Raw genomic sequence first — 16,505 nt, 5'->3', positions numbered from 1 at the left:
TGAGGGCATCAGCTGCAGTGGGCAGGGAGCATCATGCTCTTTTTGGAGCCCGACACAAACCCAGTTTAGGGGCTTTCCCACTATTCTCCCGGCATAACGGGATTACACCGGGCACAACGCGGCTATAGAATCGCCCCCAATATGCTGCTGTTGTTCAGTGGGGGAATTCAGTGGTGAACTGAAGCACGAAATGGGATGCTGAATGAACTGAAATCACTGAGACTGAGATTGTTAGGTTTTTATTAATTAAGAACGTCCAGGCACATGGAGCCAATGTGGGTAAACAGAAAGGTCTAGATTAGCCATGTTCTCATTGAATGGCTGAGCCTATAGGCTTAATGACCTAACCCTGTTCCAACTTTCCTAAAAAAAAGTTATTAGAATTTACTTCTGCCACTGTACATTGCATTGCAGCATTTGTGAAGTTAAATAACTATAATTATACGAAAACAGAGAGGAGATCTCAACGTTTTGACATTTATGGGCAGAGGGGAGATACAGGTGAGGAGAGGAATTCCGGACATAAAACTAAGTACAGCGTTCCAGGGTGTCCTGCTGAAATTAACAGCATGATGTATGTAAAAAATATATGGGGTGGACCTTGTGGTTGAGGTGGGTGGGGGCAGCGAGATCATGGTCAGGTGGGAGTTTATCATTGTTGCGGGAGGGAACATGATTAAAAGGGATTGTTGCCAGGAGAAAAAGATCATAGTTGGGCAGGGGATGGAAGAGATTGTAGTTAGTGAGGTTGGGGTAACTCTCTGGTTGAGGGGCATTGGAACTTGTTGGGGTCAGGGAGATTGCAGGAAGATGGTTGAGAAAGAATTAGAGATTGCAGGAGCAGTATCAAAGATCGCGGTGGGTTTAGGAGAGATTCTGGATGATGGTGTTGGAGATAATAGGAGATGGGCGAGAGTTGATCTATTATGTGGAAGGAAAGACGTCAGCTTTTAGAGCCTGGAGGAAGTGAACCTGCTACTACTGGGCCTCAAGCAGTGCTGTAAATGCAGGAAGGCCCATGGGTTTGGCCCTCCTCACTTTATTTTACCTCCCGGGTTTCTCAATGGTTAAAAATACTGCAAGTATATTAAAATGGAACCATGTAGCAGATTAAAGATTTTACTCACTGACATGTCTCCTGAGAGTGAATTAATCACCTGCTACGTGGCTCATCTCCATTAAAAGGAAATATCCATGGGCTGGGGTCAGAGGTGAAGTTTCAAAAATCTTTACTACTTACACAACCCAAACCCACCTCTTCTTGGGAGCCAAAGTTACGGTCAGAAAACATTTCCATATGGCACAGTAGTTAACACTGCTGTCTCAAGGCACCGAGGTTCCAGGATCGATCCTGGCTCTGGGTCACTGTCCATGTGGAGTTTGCACATTCTCCCCGTGTTTGTGGGTTTTTCTCCCACAACTCTAAGATGTGCAGGGTAGGTGGATTGGCCATGCTAAATTGTCCCTTAATTGGAAAAAATTAATTGGGCACTCTAAATTTAAAAAAAAGAGAAAACAGTTCCATATCATCACCTCGGAGACAATGTAATTCCTTTCCCTTTCCCTCACAAAATGGCATCAACGTTTTGCTGAGCTTTAAACTATCTGGGAAAGTTCCCCTCTGTATTCTATGTGCAACAAAGTCATAAACCTTTTAATTAAGAATTGAAAGGGTACAGCGTCAACGTTCCCCTCTTTGAAGGGGGAAATGGGGGATTGTTGAAAAATGTGGCACCTTCTAAGATAAAATAGACATTCAATGGCTTGCTCATTCAATTTGTACTGAGAATAAGGGGAATAGCCTCAATTACAAGTTTTTTTCTGCACCAGTGCTTGAGAAAGGAATTCTAGGAAACCTTTTTGTACCTGTCACTAACAATTACCCTTGCCATATATATAATACATGGTCTGTAAAAATGATACCTTGAGGTATAAAACAACCAAGAAAAGAGATAAGCAGGAATGATTTACTGTGGTATAGTGGCATATTATATATGCCAAATTGTTAATGGACTTTGACTTCACTGGTAATGGTAAGGAAAAAATTAGATTATAGCATACATATTCATATTTTAAATGATGAAATATAGTAAGACAATGCAACATGTTTCAAATGCTTTTCAAACATATCTGTTCCCAACAATGCTCAAATGTAAGCCATTTTAACACGAGTCCTGCAAATCCCATATTGTGTCCTGAATTTTTCAATAAACTTCTTCGCTTGCTGAAAATTAGCTTGCAAATACAAGATACCGTTCTGAAAGAACATTGTACATTTATTCTTCTTAACAAAGAAGTTTTTGCCACTCTTGTACCTGCTGCACATCCAAACTAGGGTGATAAGTGTTGTTTCGATGTTCTTTGAGTTCAACTTCAACCTGACATCTTCAGGTATCACCTCCACAATCCATGACCAAGTCATGGGTAGAAATTTACAATAAACCAAAACACCCATTCAGACATGCAAAGGGTATAAATGTTAGGTTCTGCGTCTGCCAAAAGCTAAGGCACTGATTAGAATTTCTGTAGGTATAAAGCAATATTACAGATCAATATTGAAATCAGATCATATATAAATTGAAGTGAATGAACTCCAAACTTTTTTTCACAGCAGCGTGATCTTGCGACCTTGTGAATTCAATAAATGTTTTATCCAGCGATGGTTTCTCGAAGGGAAATTGTCATTTGTTCTTCAAAAAAAACGTTTGGGTTTTTTTTTTTGGCTTTGAATATTATGAATTTCTTTTATCACAGTCCATGCTTGCTACTTGATGGCTTCAATTACCGAGATCTCTCCACTGCCATACTGAGAACTTATACCATTAAGATAAAGACCACCGTTTTTTGACAAAGTCGGCAGAGTATCTTTTTCATCAGTTAGATTAACTGACAATGTCCTTTTGCCCGGAGTTAACTCTTGCATTTGCTGCCCTCCTAGTTCTGAGGACAGTTTCCTTTTGATGGATGCAGCTCTTTGGAACTTGTCATAGATTTCCACACTAAGCCTTCTGCGGGTCTCCTTCAAATCTGCCGTGACATTGGCCGTCCACTCAGCAGCGTGAGCTCTCATCTCTCCAACCTAAATGTAAAAACAAAATGTCCTTCAACAATGTATTTTAATTTCCAAGCCCAATTTATATATTTATGGGAAAGGAGATTAGAAGAAATGCTTTCATGCAAAAGACTTCTGAAACATGGAAAGATCTATCATGAATGGCTATTAGGGCTAAAGATATATCATATATAAGGGTCCTTCTGATAATCCCCTTATTTCCTTTTCTTTATTTTTTGATGTTATCATTTTGATCCATGGATGCCTAATGGACATGAATCTTTAGGTCGAGCAGGGGAAACGAGGAACTTGAAAGTTACAACATTGTACACTGCACTAACTTTGAAAAGCATAAGTTGACACCTGAGAGCTGGGTGGGACTCAGTTCATTTGGTTGGCTAGTGCCCAATGAATTGGCCAAAAGGCCATATTCTGCCCAGTAACATGTGGTGATTGGATCCAGCCTGAGTGGGATGATTTCCAGAGACCTAAGGAAAACAGAGTTGAAGACCTGGACAATCAGATCAAAGGACCTGCTTTCTCTCTCTCTCTCTCTCTTATGCTTCCGCCAGAAAAGCTGCTTTCTTTCTAAAACTGCAGAGATCTGAATGAATGTACAGTGAAAATTGCAAACTAAATGCTTAGGTTGAAGGAAGGAAAACTAGACTTTTTGACACCTGAGAGTTGTACACAGAATCTCCATGAATCTACAGTGAAAACCTTGAACTGAAAGCAAAGTTTGAAGAGAAGAAATGTGCTGGAAACATACATCTGAAACAAAGACTCTCATCTTTTCACTTTCATCATTATTTTTACCCCCTTCTTCGTCCCTCTGTGTTTGTCTGCCTTGTGCGTGTGTAGAGAGTGAGGCAAGTTAAAATTGGGGATTAGGAATTAGATAGTAGTTCACCAGTTGTATTTTCTACATAATTCATTTTAGTTCTTGTTATAAATAAAAAGTATTTGTGTTTAAATTTACAAACCTGGTGAATGTAATTATCGGGCAGCCAAGGGCCAGACTTTTTCTAAGAATTATTGGTTAATTCAATTGTGTTGCGACTCAGGGTTAAGTGAGGCTGGAATTGTCCATGCCCTAGCCCAGGGGGTCATAACAGGTATTGGATGAGAATCTGTTAAAGGAAGAGTTCAATTGAACATGGCGAACGGGTCAAGTGGTGCAACGCTGAGGAGCTCAACTAGCACAAGTGTGATGCCTTCGATTGTGCTGCAATTTCTATGATTTACTGTGGAAATGTCTCTAAGGACTGACTGTGTAATTCATTCTAAAGCTAGAAAAGAAAATGCTTTGCCAGACCAGTCCCAAAATTCAACGAGCATCTAATAAACATTTCCTCCTGTGTTATTTGAATTTTAAAAAGCTGTGTAAGCCATTTACCCATGGCATTTCACGATCCCAATATATAAAAAGTAACGATGTACTGGATTTAAATAAAGTCAGAGTTCAGAATTCCGGTTTATCTGTCAGCCCAAATGCTGTCATAAATAATTGAAATTGCCAATTAGGGAGTTGCTATGTCAAAGCAAGCTCCAACTAATGCTTAGTATAACATTTAAAGAGACTAATGGTACAATGAATGAAAAATTCTCGAACTCTTATTCTTATTCCTGCTCAGCACCAGATAGACAAATCAACAAAACGTTCACGTAGCTGAGGTCCAATGTGATAAAATCAGATACAATGTAGAAATTACATGACTAAGGAAAATTGCAGAGGTACACTCAATAGAGTAAGAAAATAATTAAGCCCTAAGCAAACAGAGCAATGTGCCAAATGCAATTACTGTACCACTTTGTAAAATTAGCTGCTTGGACTGATTGCCATCCACTTTTAAATGTCAAACTGCATCATATATAATATACACTATCAAGGTAGTGGCATGGATGTTGCTGTAATGACATCAGTGAAGCTATCAGGGTGAATCTGACAGCAAATTCTGTGTCTGCAAATGCACAGTTAGTGGCAGAAGTCAATGAAAATGTGGTATGCGTGCACTAGTTCTGCTCTGAAAGTGGTAATGTTGTGAATTCATAATCGAGAGGCACAGGTTAATGCTGTGGGGCTCCAGGTTTGAATCACATCATGACAGGTGGGGGTGTTTAAATTTGATTAATAAAAAAGCAGGAATTGAAAGCCAGCCTCAGTTAAAGTGACTATGACCATAAAAACCCATCCTGTTCATTAATTCCCTTTAGGGAAGGAAATCTGCCATCCTTACCGGGTCTGGCCTACATGTGATTCACAATCCATAGCAATGTGGTTGACTCTTAACTGCCCTCTGAAGCAAGCCACTCAGTTCAGGGGCAATTGTCAATGGTCAATAAATGCTGGCCTTGCCAGTGATGCCCAGATTACATCAAAGAGTAAAAAAATTGGTTGAAAATATTGGCTGATATATTTTGGAGTAAATGAGATGTTAGCAGTCATAAGTGATAATTAATGCTGAACAATCTCCCTGAAAAAGTAGTTTTACAAATGGGGGCAGGATTCTTCATGGCAGCGGAATTTTTTGGTTCTGCTGCAGGGAATGGGAGATTTGGCCGAGTGCCAAATTCTCCGACCTCACCAGCAGTGGTAACGGGGCGGTCCCGCAAAGGAGAATCCCAGCCATTAAGTCTCATTCCCTCAGCAGACAACTAATGTCGGACGCTTTATAAAAGATAAACATTAAAATTAGATTTTAAAGTTGTTTTTTGTCTCTGTCTCGTCTTTCTCGCTCAATCCCTTCTATATTTTCCAGTCTTTATTTTTCTTCCTATACATGGTTGAATTGTAACTTATATTTCCTGCTCTTTTACATCCGAGTTTAGAATCTGTGTGGCTTCAGTCTGATTAGTTGAAGAATCCCCAATTCTGTTAGAACTGGGTATGAAGCTGACTTCCCCCTTTTTCCACCCTCCTCGGTTGGTCACCACAAAGGTTTGTTTAATATCCTTTCCCCATGGATATTGTCATGTGAGAGTACCTTTAAGAAATGGGTGTTTAAGAAATGTACCTTTAAGAAATGGGTGTTTATCAGTGATGTCAGAGTGTGGGTGGAGCTGGGCTGTCTGTCAGCTTTTTACTTTTGTTTCAGGCTGTTTGCTGCAGGGTGTGTTTTAGTTTCGTTTTCAGTGTTGGAGCTGAAGCCAGACAAAGCAGGCTTACTGCTGTTCTCTCTGCCATGAAAAGACTATCTCTTGATCATTTGGTGAATTCAGAATTATAAATGTTCTCCTGAGTGAATGTAAACCTAATGTGCTTCTGTTAAAAGGTGTTTCTTTATTTTCTGGATGTTGTTTGGGAAGTTATTCAGGGTTACTTTGTGTTGTATTTTTGGAGGTTGTATTTGAATTGATGGTTGCTAAGATGTTCACTGTTTTAAAAGGTTAATTTGAGTTCATAGAATAAACATTGCTTTGCTTTAAAAAATACTTTTCCATTTCTGCTGTACCACACCTGTAGTACTGCTGTACCACAATCTATTGAAAGTTGTGGGTCAGGTGCACTCCATGATACATTTTGGAGTTCTCTAAACCCTGGCCCACAACAAATTGGGGGCTCGTCCGGGATAAAAATCTATCTATTGGATTGGCTTAGTGAACTTAAAGACAGTGAGGGGTGAGCATATTGTGGTTGCTTATCAGGTGTGGTATTCTAGTTTAAGTAGGGAGTGTGTTGTGGACAATGGCTCTTTCAGATGCTCTGAAGTTTTTGGGGGTGGAGACGGTCACACGCAGTACCTTACGGACAGAGACTAAAAGCAGACTGTTAGATCTGGCAAAAACATTGCAGTTAACATTACCTGACAAAATGCGAAAAGATGAGGTAATGATGGTGGTGGCTAAGCATTTAAAGTTGCCTAAGATACAGTTTGACTCATTGGAAATGGCAAAAATTCAGTTACAAATTAAACAAATGGAACATGAGAAAGAATTAAAGCAGGTTGAATGCGAAAGAGAGGAAAAAGAAAGAGAGAGAGCGGCAAAAGAAAAAGAAAGAGAGAGAGCGGAAAACGAAAAGGAGAGAGAAGAAAGGAGAAAAGAAAGAATAGCCCTAGCAGAACAAAAAGAAAGAGAAAGGAAGATACAGATCAGGGAAAAAGATAGAGAGAGAGAGTTTGAACTTCAGAAAATGGCCATGAAACATGACAGTCAGTTAAAATTGGCAGACGTAAAGGGAAATGTACAGTTTGAGGATAGTGAGAAAGAGCGTCAAAGTCGAAGGCTTGGTGGGAATCTATTTAAATATGTCCAACCATTGCCAAGGTTTGATGAGAAGGAGGTAGAAGCCTTTTCCATTTCATTTGAGAAGGTAGCTAAACAAATGAAATGGCCACAGGACATGTGGGTATTACTGATTCAAACAAAGCTGGTAGGTAGGGCTAGTGAAGTGTTTGCATCACTACCGGAGGAGGTATCTGGGACGTATGAGGGGGTGAAAAAATCCATCTTAGGTGCATATGAACTAGTGCCTGAAGCCTACAGACAGGTTTAGAAATTTAAGGAAAGAATTTGGTCAAACATACATGGAGTTTGAAAGGCTCAGAGTAATTTTGATAGGTGGATAAGAGCTTTGAAAATAGACCTCTATTGTCAAAGACCTGTATTGAAGCTCTCAGAGAAGTAATGCTTTTGGAGGAGTTCAAAAATGCAATTCCTGATGTAGTGAGAACTCATGTGGAAGAGCAGAGGGTTAAAACTGCGAGGTTAGCAGCAGAAATGGCAGATGATTATGAATTACTTCATAAATCAAAGCTTGGTTTCCGACATCAGTTTCAACCTGTGAGGGATGGAAACTGGGGACAAGAGAAATACTCAAGTGGTAAAAGTATAGGTGATCTGATGGGAGACAATAAGGAGAGCGTACCTCAGATTTAAAAAGAAATGTAGGAGGGTGGAAGAGACATGAAAAGTTTCAAATGCTTTCACTGTAATAAACTAGGCCATGTAAAGTCACAGTGTTGGTGGTTGAAGAAAAACACTGGGAAGGCTGATGTGGTAAAACAGGATAAGACAGTGGGGTTTGTGAAAGTGGTAAAGGAAAGCGCAAGTGAAGCGAAGGAGGTGCAAAAGATTGTACAGTCTGATCAAGAGGTGATTCATAAGAAGGTGCCAGATCTCTTTAAAGAATTTACTTGTGTGGGTAAAGTTTGCTCATGTGTATCAGGAGGAGCAGGTAAAGAAGTCACAATTTTAAGAGATAGGGGAGCTTGTCAATCTTTAATGGTAAGAGATGAGGAGTTATGTAGTTTGGGAAGAATGTTGCCAGAAAAGGTTGTAATATGTGGAATTCAGGGTGAGAGGAGTAGTGTTCAATTATATAAGGTAAGGTTGGAAAGTCCAGTGAAGAGTTGTGAAGTGGTAGTAGGAGTAATAGAGAAACTATCTTGTCCAGGAATACAGTTTATCTTGGGTAATGATATAGCTGGGTCGCAGGTGGGAGTGATGTCTACTGTGGTTGATAAGCCAGTGGAAAATCAGACAACTGAAGTGTTGAAGGACGAATATCCTGGGATTTTTCCGGATTGTGTAGTAACAAGGTCACAAAGTCACAGGTTAAGACAAGAGGAGAAATCCGACAGTGAAGATAAAGGTGAAGTGCAATTATCAGAAACGATTTTTGATCAGATGGTTGGAAAAGAACAGGTGGAGGATGAGGCGGATATTTTTAGTTCAGGAAAATTACAGGCAGAGTTACATCAGACAGATATAGAAACAAATCAGATGGATCAGAAAGCATACACGGAAGAGGAATCTGAGTGTATACCAGAGTGTTATTACCGTAAAAGTGATGTTTTGATGAGAAAATGGAGACCTTTACATATGCAGGCGGATGAAAAGTGGGCAGAAGTTCATCAAGTAGTATTGCCGGTAGGGTATAGAAAGGAGATGTTGCGAGTTGCACATGAGGTACCAGTGGGAGGTCATTTGGGAATAAGGAAAACTCAAGCTAAAATCCAGAAACATTTATATTGGCCTGGACTACATAAAGATGTAATTAAATTTAGTTAATCATGTCACACATGTCAAGTGATAGGGAAACCTCAAGCAGTGATAAAACCAGCGCTCTTAATACCTATTCCAGCATTCAAGGAGCCTTTTACAAGGGTCCTAATTGATTGCGTAGGACTGCTTCCTAAAATGAAAAGTGGGAATCAATATCTTTTGACTATAATGGATGTGTCTGCTAGGTTTCCAGAGGCCATTCCAGTATGTAATATTACAGCCAAAAAGATTGTGGTGGAGTTACTTAAATTCTTTACTAGATATGGACTACCCACAGAAATACAATCGGATCAAGGATCAAATTTTACCTCAAGGTTATTCAAAGAAGTTATGGATAGCTTAGGAATAAAACAATTTAAATCAACTGCGTACCATCCAGAATCGCAGGGAGCGTTAGAAAGGTGGCATCAGACATTAAAGACAATGTTGAGGGCTTACTATCGCGATTATCCAGAGGATTCGGATAAAGGAATTCCATTCGTACCGTTTGCAAATAGGGATGTACCTAATGAGTCAACCAAATTTAGTCCTTTTGAACTAATTTTTGGTCATGAGGTAAGAGGGCCACTTAAACTGATTAAGGAAAAATTGGTGAGTGAGAAATCAGAACTTACATTATTGGATAACTTTGTCAAATTTTAGGAAACGATTAAATAGAGCAGGTGAATTGGCTAGACTACATTTAAAAGTTTCACAAAATGCATTGAAATGGGTAGCGGACAAGAAATCCAAAGTTGGTATTTTTGCCTGTGGAGATAAAGCTTTAGTATTGTTACCAGTGGTAGGTAAACCTTTAAAAGCTAGGTTTTGTGGCCCTTATCAGATTGAAAGGAAATTAAGTGAGGTGAATTATGTGGTATAAACGCCGGATAGAAGGAAAACTCACCTAGTGTGTCATGTGAATATGCTTAAAAGGTACTTTGAAAGGGAAGGAGAGAAAAAAAAGGAGGTTTTAATGATTCTAACTCAAAGTGACGAACCAAATCCAGATGACCTGGAATTTGACATATCACAAATTAAATTGGAAAATGAGGATGTTCTTAAAAATTGGGATAAATGTTGAATTACCTTCCAGAGGAAAAACAAACTGACCTGAAAGAGTTATTGATATTACATGGCAAGTTTGTAGAGATAAATTGGGAAGTGCTAAAATGGTTATACATGATGTCGATGTGGGAAATACTGTTCCAATCAAACAACATCCATATAGACTTAACCCGTTAAAGTTGGCACAGGTTAACAAAGAGATTGAGAGTATGCTTAAAAATGGCATAATTGAAGTGGGTTGCAGCCAATGGAGCTCACCCATAGTGATGGTACCAAAACCAGACGGTACCCAACGGTTGTGTGTGGACTATAGAAAGGTTAATGCAGTTACAAGAATGGACTCTTATCCTATCCCACGTTTGGAGGATTGCATTGAGAAAGTGGGACAATCAGCTTTTATTTCCAAAATGGATTTATTTAAAGGTTACTGGCAGGTACCTTTATCCGAAAGGGCAAAGGAGATTTCAGCTTTTGTGACTCCAGATGGTATATACTAATTCAAAGTTATGCCATTTTGCATGAAAAATGCCCCAGCCACATTTCAACGGTTAACTAACAAAGTTGTTTCAGGATTACCCAATTGTGCGGTATACATCGACGATCTGGTAATTTTCAGCCAGACATGGACAGAACATTTGAACCATCTGATGGAGTTATTCGATCGACTTCAGGAGGCGGGTTTGGTGATAAACCCAGCCAAAAGTGAATTTGGAAAGGCCCAAGTCACTTTCCTTGGCCATACAAATGGACAGGGTCGAATGGTCACACGGGATGTGAAACCAACAGTTATTGAGGAGGTTTCAATACCCTCAACATGAAGGGAAATAATGTGATTTCTTGGCATGAGTGGACTTTGAAAAAGTTTTGTAGCGTGATTGCTCCACTGATGGACTTGCTGAAGAAACGTCGAAAATTTCAAACAGCAGCGGAGTTTCAACAGGCATTTGACTGCATGAAAGCTGTGATAACCAATGCTCAAGTGTTGGATGATTGCAAGGGACTCTGTGATCTGATTGAACTAAAGTATCTGACTTTAAAGAGACATGCCGAGGCTTAGAGAAATGGACGGATCGTGCAGAAACCTTCTTGTTCAAAGAGACTGTCAATCGAGAAGGATTTCAGTTCGAGGAAGACGAACGATAAAAAAATGGACTGTTTGCGTGTGGTGCTTTTTGAAACGAAAAAGTATATTTAATGTGTGCATTTCTTAAAGGATAGGGCAAAGGTGAAAAATGAAACCATCTTGAAGTTGATGGGTAATTTTTTTTTCTTGGGGGGAGGTGTCATGTGAGAGTACCTTTAAGAAATGGGTGTTTAAGAAATGTACCTTTAAGAAATGGGTGTTTATCAGTGATGTCAGAGTGTGGGTGGAGCTGGGCTGTCTGTCAGCTTTTTACTTTTGTTTTAGGCTGTTTGCTGGAGGGTATGTTTTAGTTTCGTTTTCAGCGATGGAGCTGAAGCCAGACAAAGCAGGTGTACTGCTGTTCTCTCTGCCATGAAAAGACTGTCATTTGGTGAATTCAGAATTATAAATGTTCTCCGTAGTGAATGTAAACCTAATGTGCTTCTGTTAAAAGGTGTTACTTTTGTTTTCTGGATGTTGTTTGGGAAGTTATTAAGGATTACTTAGTGTTTTATTCTTTGGGGGTTGTATTTGAATTGATGGTTGCTAAGATGTTCACTGTATGTTTTAAAAAGGTTAACTTGAGTTCATAGAATAAAAATTGTTTTGCTTTAAAAAATGCTTTTCCATTTCTGCTGTACCACACCTGTAGAGTGGGCCGTATACTCCCCATACCACAATCTATTGAACGTTGTCGGTCAGAAGCACTCCATGAAACATTTTGGGGTTCTCTAAATCCTGGCGCATAACAATATCTTTTCTCAATCCAAACGTATTTACTTTTTATAAGGAGTCAATTTATTCAGGCTTTTTCAGTCAAAGAATGAACACATTTATTAGCTGCTGGGACCACAGGAATAATAATAAAGACCACACATGCACACACTGCAAATAAAAGTTTAAAAAGAATATAAAAATCTGTCCGCTGCTTGTCCATGAGGTGTAGATGGTGGTACATTGCGGCCATTACGTTGTGTGATTTTGGTAAAGTTGACTTTGCCAGATTTGCAATCCATTGGAGATACTTGTTGGCTTGTTCCAGTGGGAGAGATGATCTGGTTCTCTCTGTAGAGTTAACTGAAGTAGTTGCCCTCTTTCATTCTGCTTGTGCCTGATAATTTGCCTCCAGCAAGAGAGGCAGGGAGAGGTTCTTGCTTCTTTATCCTCATGTTTCTGCTTTTCACTCATTGTCAGCCAACTTTTTACCTATTTTCCCCGTGTATTCCAAGGTGAGGAAATAGTCATGTCTTGCATTCATCTCAGAACCTTTTACACATTCTATGATATAAATAAACAGGAGATGGTTGTTTTTGGATATCTGATGACATATAGTGAACAGTCTCCATTGTACTCACAAACACAGGAGATTAGTCCAGCTTTTTGCATTTCCCATTCCTTTATTTTAAAAGTGTCTCTGTTTGAGATGCGTCTTGACACACATCATTGCGAAATTCCATGGCCTCTCATGAAGGTCTGTCAGGATAATCCACGAGGAGTATTCCAGGAAGTGGTCACTTTGCACTATCAGTCAACTTTGATCAATGTCTTTACTTATTCCTTTAAAAAAGCACACACTCTGTCCTGCCAGACCCGTTTTCTGGTGCGGCGTGCTCCCGCCGGCAGCGGGATTCTCTGTTCCCAGAGTCGGCCAATGGGGTTTCCCATTGCGGCCACCCCGCCGTCAGGAAACAGTGGGCATGGGTCTGCTGCTGGTGATATGGAGGATCCCACCGACGGAGAATCTCACAGCAGGGGTGGGATTCTTCGGAAACCGGCGGGGCGGGCAACTCCGGCGCGAAGGAGTGGTGTGAACCACTCTGGCGTCGGGCCGCCCCAAAGGGGCGGAATCCTCCACACCTTCAGGGGCTAGACCGGCGCCGGAGTGGTTTGCGCCGCGTCGACCAGTGCGGAAGGGGCTTGGCGCCACGCCAACAGGCGCCGAAGGGCCTCCGCCGGCCGGCGCGAGTTGGCGCATGCGTGGGAGCGCCAGCATGTACTGGCATCGTCCCAGCGCATGCGCAGGGTGGGTTCATCTCCGCGCCGGCCATCGCACACCGGTACACCAGCTGGCGTGGAGGAATAGAGTGCCCCCACGGCACAGGCCCGCCCGCGGATCGGTGCGCTCCGATCGCGGGCCAGGCCACCATGGGGGCACCCCTCAGGGCCAGAGCCCCATGCGCCCCTCCCCGAGGATCATGGAGGCCGCCCGTGGAGCCAGGTCCCGCCGGCAAATATCTGTCGTACCATACGCTGGCGGGACCTGCCGAAAACGGGCGGCCACTCGGCCCATTGCGGGCCAGAGAATCGCCGGGAGGGGGCCACTGCCAGCAGCCACCGACCGGCGCGGCACGATTTCCGCCCCCGCCAAATCACCGGCACCGCCAGATCCCCGGCGGGGGGTCGGAGAATCCCGCCCCAGGGCTTTCTTAAAAGGTTCAATATACCCACAGGTAACTGGGGAAGTTTCTGTGCACTTTCACACTTTCATGACACTTTCCCTGTTCATAAACATGACAAATTCCATGCAGAGGTTGCGCAATGAAACAGATGCCGGACGATTTCAATCTCTACTTTCAAGGACACGGAGAGTCTCTGGGCAATGGCACACAAGGTAAATGGCAAATGGGATTGCTTTACAGCTGAGAGGAAAATGCAACCCATTTTATACAATGTACCTGAAGAAGTAATTGCAATAAAAAAAGGTATTTTCTCAGAACACAATAGGTATTGTTTTGTGGATGTGCTGCAAAGAGAGGCAGAGTCACATTACCTAAATCTGAAACTTGGGAATGAAAGTCTGAACTCTGAAACCCGTGAATTTCTCCCATTAAAACCATGGACATGGGGCAAAATTCTCCCCCAACGGCGGGATGTCCGCCGACTGGCGCCAAAGCCGGCGCCAATCAGACGGGCATCGCGCCGGCCCAAAGGTGCGGAATGCTCCGCATCTTTGGGGGCCGAGCCCCAACGTTAAGGGGCTAGGCCAACGGCGGAGGGATTTCCGCCCCGCCAGCTGGCGGAAATGGCGTTTGTTTCCCCGCCAGCTGGCGCGGAAATGCGGCGCATGCGCGGGAGTGTCAGCGGCCGCTGTCAGTTTCCCGGCGCATGCGCGGGAGCGTCAGCAGCCGCTGTCAGTTTCCCGCGCATGCGGAGTGGGGAGAGTCTCTTCCGCCTCCGCCATGGTGGAGGCCGTGGCAGAGGCGGAAGGGAAAGAGTGCCCCCACGGCACAGGCCCGCCCGCGGATCGGTGGGCCCCGATCGCGGGCCAGGCCACCGTGGGGGCACCCCTGGGGTCAGATCGCCCCGCGCCCCCCCCCCCAGGACCCCGGAGCCCGCCCACGCCGCCTGGTCCCGCCGGAAAATACCAGGTTTGATTTACGCCGGCGGGACAGGCAATTTCTGGGCGGGACTTTGGCCCATCCGGGCCGGAGAATCCAGCGGGGGGTCCCGCCAACCGGCGCGTCCCGATTCCCGCCCCCCGCCCAATCTCCGGGAGCGGAGACTTCGGCGGGGGCGGGATTCACGGCGGCCAACGGCCATTCTCCGACCCGGCGGGGGGTCGGAGAATGACGCCCATGATGTTAGTTTGAAGTGAGCTTTAGGCTGATGGTTAAGGGTTTAAGTCTGGCGAAGTTTAACTCAAGTGTCAAAATACCTTTGGACAATACTGGGCTCTGCAATTGTCAGAGATGGGGATGTTTATGGAACCTCCTCCACCCATTGATTGCTTAATTGTCCCCCCTATTCAAACTGTACACAGCAGGACTGCAAAGCTTTATTCTAATCTGTTGGTGCAGGATCCCATCCATGACACATCTCTTATCTCTTTAGTACACATCTAATCCTGTGCAACAACTTCACCAGGCTGGCATCTAACTTATAGGTATGCCTGATGCTCCACCTGGGAAGCTCTTCTGAAATCTTCATTGAAACAGGATGGTCATCTACCTTAAAAAATCACAGGAAATGCGAGCTAAACTCAGCAGGTTTTGCAGCATCTATCATACCTTTGTGCCACAATCAGCAACTTCTTCAGTCCTTAACGCTACCATTAACACTCTCTTTGTCTTGTGTCCATGACATCTTTGTCAATCTCTCTTTCGCCCTGACCTATCCCTGATCTTCTATTCTGCTCCACCTTCTCCATCCCCTCTCCAACTATAGGATCAATTAAATTTATACTCTTAGCTCAGAAGAAGTCATTTGGACTTGAAAAGTTAACTCTGTTTCTCTCTTCACAGATGCTGCCAGAACTGCTGATTTTACCAAGCATTTTCTGATTTTATTTCAGACTTCCAGCATTCCCAGCATTTTCCTTTTATATTAAGCTCATGTTTTTCAAACTTTTTTTCCGGGACCCCATTTTTACCAACCGGCCAACCACACCGGCCAACCTTAGCGACCCACGCTGGCTGACCTTCGCGACCCACGCCGGCTGACCTTCGCGACCCACCATTTTCTCTTACCTTGTTTGCTGCTGACAAAATAGAGGAATCGTAATCGTGCCCAAAGCATGCGATGTCAATGTTCGGGGGGGCGTGACCTGCTCTCTGCCTCCCTTCGGGCAGGAAGATTACATAGAATTTTTTTTTAAATCGTCTGCGTCTCCAATTGCGCAAATCCGTGGGCAAAAGCCGCAGCAGACGGCTTTTTTTTTTACAAGTTCTGGGGGGGTTTAGTTGATAAAGTTTAACAGGAAAAAAATGCAGAAACTGAAAATGTTTTCATCCTCTAGAAATTAAAGGTTCACCACATTTTACCTCAACATTATAATTAAAAATGGAAAAAAATAAAAGACACTTAAAAATCAATTAATTGATAAAGCTTCATTGGTTGGCACGGGCTTGGAGGGCCGAAGGGCTTGTTCCTGTGCTATACTTTTCTTTGTTCTTTGTTGTTGTTCTTCCAAATACGACCTGCAGACACTTTGTTTTGGAATGTTTAAAAATCAAAGGGTAGCATGGTGGCGCAGAGGGTTAGCCCTGCTGCCTCACGGCGCCGAGGTCCCAGGTTTGATCCCGGCTCTGGTTCACTGTCTGTGTGGAGTTTGCACATTCTCCCTGTGTTTGCGTGGGATTCACCCCCACAACCCAAAGATGTGCAGGCTAGGTGGATTGGGCACACTGAATTGCCCCTTAATTGGAAAACAAATGAATTGGTTACTCTAAATTTATAAAATTTAAAAAGTAAATCAAAGATGAAAAAAGTTGACATCACTTGTTTGGAGTTACAGCTGCGGTGAAACCATTGTTGGATCACTCACCATTCTTGGAGTAA

General features: G+C 42.8%; 1 protein-coding gene across 2 annotated transcripts in view; it reads right to left on the bottom strand.

The window, feature by feature from the left end:
* Positions 1-241: 241 nt before the first annotated feature.
* kcnk2a (potassium channel, subfamily K, member 2a) overlaps positions 242-16,505 on the bottom strand; it is a 239,589-nt gene continuing 223,325 nt past the window's right edge. For both annotated transcript variants that reach the window (XM_072509102.1, XM_072509113.1), the window contains one exon: positions 242-3,079. In XM_072509102.1, the coding sequence (XP_072365203.1) occupies positions 2,765-3,079 (315 nt within the window). In that variant the 3' untranslated portion in view covers positions 242-2,764. The remainder of the gene's footprint in view (positions 3,080-16,505) is intronic.

This window comes from Scyliorhinus torazame, chromosome 1 (assembly GCF_047496885.1).
Source record: "Scyliorhinus torazame isolate Kashiwa2021f chromosome 1, sScyTor2.1, whole genome shotgun sequence".
Lineage (NCBI taxonomy): Eukaryota > Metazoa > Chordata > Chondrichthyes > Carcharhiniformes > Scyliorhinidae > Scyliorhinus > Scyliorhinus torazame.
The sequence above is the reverse complement of the archived record's forward strand: the minus strand, read 5'-3'. Positions and strand labels throughout refer to the sequence as shown.